Source organism: Megalops cyprinoides, chromosome 23 (genome assembly GCF_013368585.1).
Source record: "Megalops cyprinoides isolate fMegCyp1 chromosome 23, fMegCyp1.pri, whole genome shotgun sequence".
Classification (NCBI taxonomy): domain Eukaryota; kingdom Metazoa; phylum Chordata; class Actinopteri; order Elopiformes; family Megalopidae; genus Megalops; species Megalops cyprinoides.
The window spans coordinates 9,071,422-9,082,114 of NC_050605.1; the positions used below are offsets into that span (position 1 = coordinate 9,071,422).

At 43.4% G+C, this 10,693-nt stretch overlaps 1 protein-coding gene across 1 annotated transcript in view; it reads right to left on the reverse strand.

The window, feature by feature from the left end:
- Positions 1–10,276, reverse strand: part of wash1 (WAS protein family homolog 1) — a 35,495-nt gene extending 25,219 nt beyond the window's left edge. Inside the window, 1 exon segment of the mRNA XM_036517922.1 lies at positions 10,199–10,276. Coding sequence (XP_036373815.1) covers positions 10,199–10,206 — 8 coding nt within the window. The 5' untranslated portion in view covers positions 10,207–10,276.
- Between the last annotated feature and the right edge of the window lie 417 nt (positions 10,277–10,693).

Consider the following 10,693-nt stretch of genomic DNA (forward strand, 5'->3'; position numbering starts at 1 on the left):
TATTGACCAGAGCGCGGGGGGGGGGGGGGGGGGGGTGGGTTCACAGGGTCATGGAGACAGATACATTAAGGCTCCCTCGCAGCTTAAAGTGACACCTTGGCCCCGATTTCATGCCCACTCTGTCTCATTTTTGAAAGCATCATCTGCATGTGACTGGCACACGATTAAATGCCGCGTGTCACTGGATGTGTTTAGCTGGTGAAGCATGAGGTCCTTGTAGGATGGAGAATGCTAACTGTGGGCCTTGCAAATATCCAGGGTTAAAAACTGGGAAGAGGCAACAGCTGGAGAGGTAGCCACTCGTTAGCAGCTGAAATACAAAGACGATCAATAGAGAACAAAGCCAACTCTCTTGATGCTTAAAGCTACAGTGAAGACTTCAATGCACAAATGTGGCTTGAGCTCAGGGTTGGCTCTCTGCACACCTCAAGTGCATGCTGACGTTGGGCATCGGCTTAACGGTTCAGATCTTGCAGTATGTCAGGTGCTTAGGAGCAAACCATAACTGTTCTCTCGAGCACCTGTGAGCTGCCAGTCAATTTCTCCCATGTGAAACTGCATTCGCTTTCACTCAGGAGACGAGCAGAACCGCTGTCAATAACACAACGGACTTCTTCCCCAGATCCATGCTGCACAGATTCATCGACCTTTTCGTTATGTGGATTGGCTGACGCAGCAGGCTTAGTGAACAGGATGAGAAACCCGTATGTTTCAAGGCTCAGTGATACAAATGAAAAGAAAAAAAAAAAAACAAGGCCAATGTACCAGCAGCCATTTCTTGCAAGCAGCAGCAGGAAAGCTGTGAAGAAGACAGAATGATGACAGGACATTCGCATCAACGTGAACCACGGCACAAACGAGCTTACTGAGCTGAGGCAAGCACACCAGTGTGTATACGATCCGCCCAGAGACCAAGCCTCCACGACTAACAATGAAGGCAATGAAGTGCTTAACAAAAAGGGTCTGGGTATCTCAGTGGCAAAAGCCAATGGAACTGTACTCCTAGGACCCAGGTGTGTCCTGTGCTTGAATGCTTACAAGCATGTGAGGAAGACATTTGCAAGCTTGCAGACAGCAGGCTGATAACCCTAGATGCACAATGAGGTGGTGTCACATGTGACAATCCTATGTGGTTTACCAACCTTGACTCATGAGAGTCCACAGTACCCAACTTGTACAGTATGCCAGGCTCACTCAGTACACTCAGTTTTGGAGAACCATACAGTTTGCACAAGACCACTACAGAAAACCATATGATGCTACACTCTGAATAATCAACATAAACATACACCGGTCTTTTGCGTGCGTTTAGAGAAATGGTATACAAGCAGTGTTGCCCTCACAGACAAGAAACATGCATTCCAGAAAACGGTGATACAAGTACAAACAGATTTACTGTAATCAAGTTCAATCTCAGTTTGCACATGGGATTATGAGGTGAAAGCATACTGTTAAGATTACGTGTTACCATGACAATCAACTACAAGGATCTGGCTTGTACAGACTTTCTGCAATGCTAGGCCTCCACCTGACACTGAATCACTAGAACACTCCAATCATTGAGAGATGGATTCACAGAATGGACTTGCACTATAAATAATAACTGCCCCACCAGGGAACAATTTCTGTAAATGACAATAGATCTACTGCCACCAGAAAGACTAAATATCTCAGAAACTTAGCACACCTTACAGGGAGGCCAGATAAGATAGGTCTATTGTTTGTTTGAAGGCAGAATCAATGTCTTCCATCACATAGACTATTCTTGGTGTTGGGAGTTAGTTGGTTTCATAAAAATATGATCATCTGTGCTAATTTGGTTGGAAATTCAAAAAAAAATGTCATATTGGAGCATTAAAAATAGTAGCAATGTATTTTTCCTCACTTTGAGTTATTTTCAGAATGTGCATCATTATTTTTTCAGGTGTTTTTTTAATCATCTTCGCAAACAGAACGAAAAAGCTTGTTTTTTGAAGACACCATGACACTATTATCATGTCCTTCAGCAGAGCGGCGTTTCATATTTAATTTATTTCATTGCCAGTTAAGGTCCACATTAAGGCTGGTTTCTTCACAAAGCAAAAATAAACAGCAAGCCAATTTCAGGATTCTCACTGCATTTCCTGCCTCATTCATTTCTCTCTCTCTCTCTCTCTATATATATGTTTTAAGGTATATGTATTTTAAGATTTTCACAAGTGAATTGGCTAAATTATCACCACCAGAATACGCAAGCGTGTTGCCTAAAATTATCACCACCAGAATAATCAGATGATCCGGGAGGCGATAACACTCCCGGCACCTGACTGATAGTGTGTGATCATCTGACGTGCGACCATGTGTTCTGTGCAGTGGGGGAGGGGGAGTTAGCAGGAGCTTGCACCTTAGTGTCAGTCATGTGATTAAGACGCCGGGGCTTCTGACGGACCGGCTCCGCACGGCTTTGAAGCAGCTCTGAAGCAGCTCTGAAGCCAGCATTGCTTACAGCGGGCCGCTAATTACGCCTCAGGCGCTGGCCTCGCGGAGCGAGCCCAGCCCCAGGTCCCTGCCGGCCACGGCAGGCACGAACAACCGGTCGGCGTGAATTATTCACCGGGAGCCATTTAATTATGCAGTCAACACAGCTGCGGCGCGGCAGCGGAGGCTGTCATCAAGGAGCGAGCGGCGCACGGCAGAGTGTCCTGCTCCAATCCGGGGGACACCGGATCGCCCATTTCTCTCTGCACCGCTGAGGTCGAGCCTGGAAAGTGCACTCCCATTGGAGGGAAAACTGCCTCGCGTGGTTCTCTGCAGACCGCTGAGGCCAACTCAAGAAAGCACACGCTTTCTCTCTTTTTCTTTTTGGCCTGACACCAACACCCTTATTGCTGGGCCACTTATATCTTTACTAAGCATATTTAGATATACATAATGCAATAAACCACACAGCTGTTGCAGTATGACAACTGTTCCTTCCCCTCCCCACGCCACCCTTTCCATAAGTGCCTGCACCCCCACAACCCAGCACTTGTCTTGTTGTATAGACTACTGCCAGAATGAGGGATACGGTATCGTGGCTCTGTGTAGAAGAAAATCAGATATAACCTAGGTGATCATTTGCACTATACTGGGGCAGTGTAGCATACTGGTTAAGGAGCAGGACTCGTAACTGAAAGGTTGCTGGATCAATTCCTGTCTGGGGCACTGCTGCTGTATCCTTGGGCAAGGTACTTAACCCACAATTGCCTCAGAGACTATCCAGCTGTATAAATGGATAACACTGTAAAAAAAAAAAAAAAAAAAATGTAACCGATGTAAGCCACTCTGGATAAGAGCATCTGCTAAATGACAGTAATATCAAGGAAATCAGATTCTGTCAATGAAAGTTTGTAGGAATTATATTCCCCATTTTCTGTAACCTGAGAGTTTTGCTGCGGGAAACTCTGGGGAGTGCGGTGCTCCTCCCTTTCCCTCATTTGCACACTACCTTCGCAGAGATGCAGCTCGTGGACGGCGTATTCATGAACCTGTGGAAAAAAAAAAGAGATCAAACACGGCTCCCTCTGAGACGCCCTGAGCTCGGACTCGTCAGCAACTTAAGCTCAGGGCTTAAGACGGGAGTCGGAAACACTTCCCTATTTTTGTTCTCCACCACCTAATAGAGCCCAGGATCAGAAACAGCTCTTTCTGCTTTGATACCAAAACGCTTGCAACGTGCTAAAACGCTATAGCCACACTTCACAGGTGTACTTATTCAGGATATCAGCCTTCTGCCCTCTACTACACCTTAGTACATTTTGCAAGGGTTGCAAGCTCATGTTGGTGGGAAAAAAAGGCAGTGGGGGGGCAATCTCCCAGGAAAGCCCGAAACAATAACCTGGGCCTACAATCCTTTCACAAACTGTTTATCAAACAGTTCTGCAGATAAGCCTGGAGTGCATAGATTATGAAGCCTTACAGAACCCTTTCACTGAGACCTACAGAAGGGAAAAGTATGTAAAAACAAAAAGAAAGTGGAAGTCACATAATAAGATCCCAGCAACTGCTAGCCTGTCCTGTGGTTTCAGTAAACTGCATACTTGCCTCACTGGGGCAGATAAAAGCTATCCTATTGCCATCTATTCACAGACGGCATCAGTGTCCCTCTTTATCATACACAAACCGTGGGTCTTAAAATCCAGCCAGCTGGGATCTGTTCTTTGGTCCTGATTATCAGGAAAGAATAATAAAGGCCTCATTAACAGAGCGAAGACACTGATCACACAAATGGGACATTTCTTTGGGAAACAGTTATAGGGCCCAAAAGCCACTAGTAAAGCAGCTGGGTTGTTTTTTCAATTTTCCCTCCCGGTATTCGACTGATTTGCAATTTGGGCTCATGCAGCATTCTTCAAACTGGCATTTTTGTTGAGTTTTATGTTCTGTTGTGCTGGAAGTCACTCTGGATAAGAGCGTCTTCTAAATGAATGTAATGTAATGAAATGTAATGAGTTTTGCTTTAGGGTATGAACTTATCTGTATGTTACTTATATACATTATGCTATCAGATTAGAGCTCAGGGATCAGAAACATATACATAACCACTGTGGAAGCTGAAATGTATTTCATGTGGTATGGTCTGAAACTCAAAATATCACTTAGTGCCTGTAAAACCATGCACACTCAGCCAGGAAAAGTGAAATGAGGTACTACACTTGATGGTCGAGTTAATGTTCAGTCAAGGGTACTTCTTCTAGTTAAGGTCAATATTTCACTTTTTGTGGACTTTTTTGTTTTTTGTGCACGGACGCAACTTAAAGTAAACAGCAAGGAGTTCTGAACACCGCCTGTTCAAAAATCCTCGGGAGAATTTCTGTAGAAGCCATCAACCTCATACACTTGGCATGAGGTGACCCTGTAGCACAGCTGTGGTGTTACATGTACAGAAGATCTGTATACAAAAAAAAGGTGACATTATATAAATTTAATTTTACTGGAAGCTTTTTTGACAACCCTCATTCCATTTAACCTACGTGCGCAGCCAACTCAAAATATGAACACTGCATCTTAAAACCTTTATATTTGAATACATTTTTATTTATCTCACTGCAAAACATATGAGAGAGCTGCAAAGATGTAGATATTATCCTTATTGCAAAGACATAGCTACTTGCGCAGACTTAGCAGGAGACGCTTTTGGAAATATACCTGAGCACAATAGAAGTTGCTCTGTTTAACAAAGTTTCTGTCCAATGACGCCAGTCTCAAAGCGACAGAACATTGTGACAACTTTGTGAAAACACTGTGAACCAAACAGATGGCTCTTTCTGCCTTCTGAAGATGGCGGGACAAGGACAACGTGTGACAAAAACAGTGACACCATCACATTATTAGGTGACTCAGAAAACATTGCCAGCTTTCTGTCCTCAAAATAAGACACAGGTGGAAAAGCCACGTCCCTTGTAACGGTTTGAATAAATATAGCAATATTGTTGCTATGACTACAATGCACCCAAAGCCCAGAAATCTGAAAATACTAGAATGGTTCTCTCAGTCCACAAATCGGAGTACCACTTGGATCTATTCATTCAAATTACACCCACTGACATACTCTCTACAACTATTCTACAACTGTGGCTACCTACACTGTACATGAAAGGCTTCTGCTGAATTTAATGGCAATGTTTGGCAACTGTTTTTAACTTTGACCAACAACTCAGAAAGTTTGTTGTTGATGCAATGTGGTTCATCAATATTGGCAAATATCACTCAAGGTTTCTGTGAGAAAAGGAAAGACAGTAACTTTAACACTTCTTTCTCAGCTTCTTTCTCACTGAATCAAAGCCAAGACGCCACTTCAGTTATTTTAGGGTACTCTTGGGCTGTCATCTGTCACTCTTACCCTATGGACAGTGGTGTTATTTCTCTATTTGATAGGGCCAATATTGAGAGGTGAAGTGATCAAACTGAAGAGATTACGTGGTATACTGTGGGGAAATGTGTCTGCCATGAGCTGTTTTCTGTCCCTTGCCACAGTGGTTGGCTGTAGAACTGCCAGTCGGGTTCCTTCTTCTACCACGAGATGGCTAATTCCAGTGCATGTTTTTTGCTGGTGTTAATTCTTTGGAATAGAACTCTCTTGCTCTTCTCCTGAATGGAGACCAGCAGAGGGAACAAAGGCCATCTGCCCCATCTAGAGAGGAACATGCAAACCGATGCCTGAGGCATCCTATAATAAGGACTCTGGGAGAATCTCTCTGTCAACTTCAACGTCACGCTTACGCGGAATACTTTACATTATTAATGTGCTTAGCAGACGCACTTAGCCAGGGCAACTTGAGCAGCTTACATTCACACTTAATCCATTTTTTATACAGCCAGCATTTACTGAAGCAACTCAGGTTGAGTACCTAGCTCAGAGGTACAACAGCTGTGCTTCACTCGTGATTCAAACCCACAGCCTTTTGGTTATGATTCCAGTCCCCTAAACAACAAACACAGAACACACTGTGAATATTTAATGCTTATTTGAAAGTGGCTTGTTTCAGCACTGTCAACAGTATATTACCAGTACTGCACTGAGATTCTGGAGGAAATACTCTCACTAACACTTTAATTGCTTTTTGGTAAGCAAAGGAGCCCATGCCTCTCTTAATAACTAATGTTCTAGGTGAGATCAGACACAAGACAGGGCTGACTATGTCAGCAGAAAAGAACTGTTACAATATCTGATCATCCAGAATTTAGTCTGTATGCTATACCAGCAAATACAAATTCCAAAAAAGTAGGCCATTTTCCTCCTTATGTTAACAGCTTGCCGAATGGCTCTGAAAGCAATGTTTTCCTTACACGCAAGTTCTGAGAGACAAAATTAGCATGCATTGAAGGCAAACAAAGACAAACTAAACAGCTCATCACAAATGCATCCCATTTGAAACGCCAATCTTTTCCGGGGGAGAAACAATCATGCCCGAGCGGTGCGCCTCTGGGGGGGGGGGGGGGGGGGGGCAGCGCCTAGGAGAGAAATGAGGCCACACCTCCCCCCGGAGGCTCCCACAATCCCACGCTGCGATGTACCGAGACACGCCGTGCAATTCTGCTCTTCTGACTGAACAACAAACAGCACTCACAAAAACCGAAACTGGTCCACCGCTCAGGGGGAAACAGGGGGGAAAAAAACAGAGGGAGATCCAAGCTCTTGGATTTCAGGAGTCTTCCAAAGTATGAGGCCAGTACAGACCCTTCAACCCTGAAACAATTCTAATGTTGCGTTTAGAAAAAAACATCCACCAAATACACGCCCATTTTTGGCACTACCCCATTCATTGGTTCTGTTTAAAAAATAGTTTCTTTACATTTCTTTTCAATTGAACATTGAAAATTGATCTTGGCTCTATTAAGATGGGGGGGGGGGGGGGGGGGGGGGGGGGTGCCACACAATACACACACTGCTGCTTTGTTTGAAAGCTGAAATGCTGGCATACATGTGCTGATACAGCTTTTCCACTGTAGAGCTGATGCCAGACAAAGTGAGAGCTGATCCAGAGCTGACTGACCTGGTGGAGCACTGCACTTCCTGCAACCACAGCTGTAGCACATGATAACATCATCCATGCCGGCATCAGCCCAGGCTGAAACGACTGCCTCCATACTACCTCTACCTACCTAATGATGTTAGCTATGATCAATGATGGTGATGTAGTCCTTTCCCCTTTCCATATTTATCTCCATGAAGAAAAAGATCAATGGAAAATGACTAGGAACCTCAACCAAATGAGCCGGCCTAGCTCCAGCTCTGAAGCAGAGAAGTGGGCTACCAGTGGTGCAGAATCCTATAAGCCTTCAGAAACGGCAGATACCAGCTGATTCAACAAGGAAAAAGGCAACATGTGCGTAACAAAATCCTTCTCTCCTCTAGTCTGTTACTGCTGTCCATCTAACCCAGCTCTGAAATACATTATGTTAAGCAGATGATGTGTCTTCTGTGCTATGCACTGTTTGTTAACTGGCAACATAACCGTTTCACTGCATGCATGACTGATGCAACAAAATGCAACTTGAAACTGAAAATATTTACCAATAACCTTTATTAGCTAGCTCATAGAATATCTAACTTACAATACAATATCTTGCAATATCTTAATAACATGTTACTGAACAATGTGGGTTCTGTGGCTAAATGTACCTAAATGCAGGCTCCAATCACATTTCATCAGGGATTAGTAATGTAGTTAGTAATAGTTTTGATATTTTAAATTGTGTTAAACCAAGATAAAGAGCACAACGCAAGACAAGGAGGTGTTCAGGAATGTAACCCAGCCTGTAACATTGCATTTATGGAAAAACAGGATGCAGTTCACACCCACCAAGCTTAACATGGGGTTTCCACGAACCCACTGCATCATCAGAACAAAAGAACTAACAAAATCATCATAAACAATTAGTAGAGATTTTATAGTGGGACCACTGAGTTTCACATTAAGACCCCTGTTCTAGTTTTTCTCACAAAACTGGCAAGGGAATATATTCAATAGGTTGCATCTCACATTTTAAAAGCCACCATATCATTAACTGATCAAAGCCACCTGCATGGCATGGAAATGCATTTATTTATAAATAAACCAGTCTCTGCTCTTATGAAAGCAGCACTGCCATTTACCCAGCATGCCCTAATTCTGCAAAATAACCAGATCATTACACGGCTACTCAACCAAATAGGATCTGAGTTTAAAAAAAAATGAAGGCCTATTACAGCTATGACATCTACATTTACAACACAGCCTGAGCTTGCGTTTACAGGCTCTAGTTTCCTCATCCGCTAAAGTTGCACAACAGACCACCAGGCTGCCGTGTCCAAGTGAATTTATCCATTCCAAATAAAGACACAGTGCTGTGCTTTCCAATAACCATGTGCAACAGGAAGACATACAGGCATGACATCACAGAACGGCACTTGCTTTAGTAAATCTTGGTCATTAATGGGGTTGTCCCTTTAAATCTGCTGTACTCCATAGTAAGTTCACTTACAGGAAAAAGGTCAAACTTCAACCAGCTGCGTATCACATGAGTACAGGTCTGTGCCTCTGACCCAGTAGTATACGCTAAATAAGAAACAGCACATGCAAAATGACATGGCATATCTGATCCAGTTCAAACGACTGCCAATCGAGCAAAACACGACGGACTCTTCAGTACACTCGTACTTTCTGACTAGTTACCACGAAATGGAGTAATTCTGGATGCTTAAGACAACCCCATGGAAAACAGCAGGAAGTGAAAGCCAAATGAGCGACCCCCCGTTATCGTTAAATTTCACAAACTGAAAGTGACACGTACGCATCTTTTCATTAACCTTTTCACTGTCAACCAACCGTTAATTAGCTAGCTAACTTTACAACAGTAACAATTCCATCTAGTGAGTTCCTGAATGGGTGCTGTTGTAGGCGCGCACACACCACAGGGATCACTGATGAGAGGAGATAAGCACTTTTACATTGTAACGCTGGCAAACTCACACTACTCTGCAATGTTGAGTGAATCGACAGAGGGTTCACTACAGGGCCTTTACACTGTCAGAAACTTAAGTGCTGAAATCCAAGCTGCTCGCTAGCTAATGTTAGCTGCCTGTTTTACTGGTGTCCACTCACATAGTCACATGACAGCTAGCGCCAGATACCGAACATCAAGAATACTGAAACTCATGAGCAAGCTCGCTGGCTAACAGGCTAGCAAACTCTGGCAGCTAACGACCTTGTTACCTAACTATATGTCTGCTTTATAGCTGTAACGATCATGAGCTCTTAATCTTTTGCTAAGTTTCTGCATCTAGTATTGCGGGTAGCTGGTCAGTGTTGCTGGGACCTTGCATCAATAGCTAACTGACTGACATCCAACTTGGCTGACTAGCTAGCTAACGTTACACGGAAGAGTATGATCTCAGTTTTGGCTTGTTCACAGTGCAGCGTATATGCTGTATCAGGTGCAGTTCACTTCATTCACGATCCCTGAGTAATGTCGTATGGACGGGAGTGCTCAAGAGCATCTTTCCCCGTCTCTCCTCATCCAGCTCCCGCGACCGTGCAGACACATTCCCTGGCTTCGCCTCTTCCAGGCCCTCGACACTTCAAAACGCTAAACATTCAGTGATCTTGCGAGAAATATGAACGCAGAAGCGGCACAGCATACTTATCAATCTTTCTCGAGTACAACACACAAAAATGTATAGCAATCGAACGCTTACCTGACCATTTACAGCGCTTACACTTATATGTTTACGTTGCCAGCTGCCATGCAACTTCTTCCTATTGCTCGCTCCAATGTAGCTGCAGCGACACTCAGTTTCCGCAGGGTCCTATTGCGTGACGTGTATGATCAAATTCATTCTTTTTTTTTGCATTTCTAATTGCAAGTTATATTGTACTCAAACCAACACACATATCACTTCTGCTTGGTGTGCAGAACGACAATAAGGCATGTATTGCCTTATGGCGCTTCACATAATTTGAACACACCTTAAAAGGCTATTCCAAAATTAAAAACCGTGGTAAAAATAGATGAGATCATATCCCAGATACAAGATTTATTTTATTTGAGACGAAACCTTATTTTATTTCAATTTGATGAGCCTAACAGAAAATAATCATCAAGCTGTGCAGTTAAGAACAAAAGCAGAAACCAAAAAAAAAAAACCTAATTTAAAGTGAAATTTCTGTCACTGCAGAGGGAACTTATAATG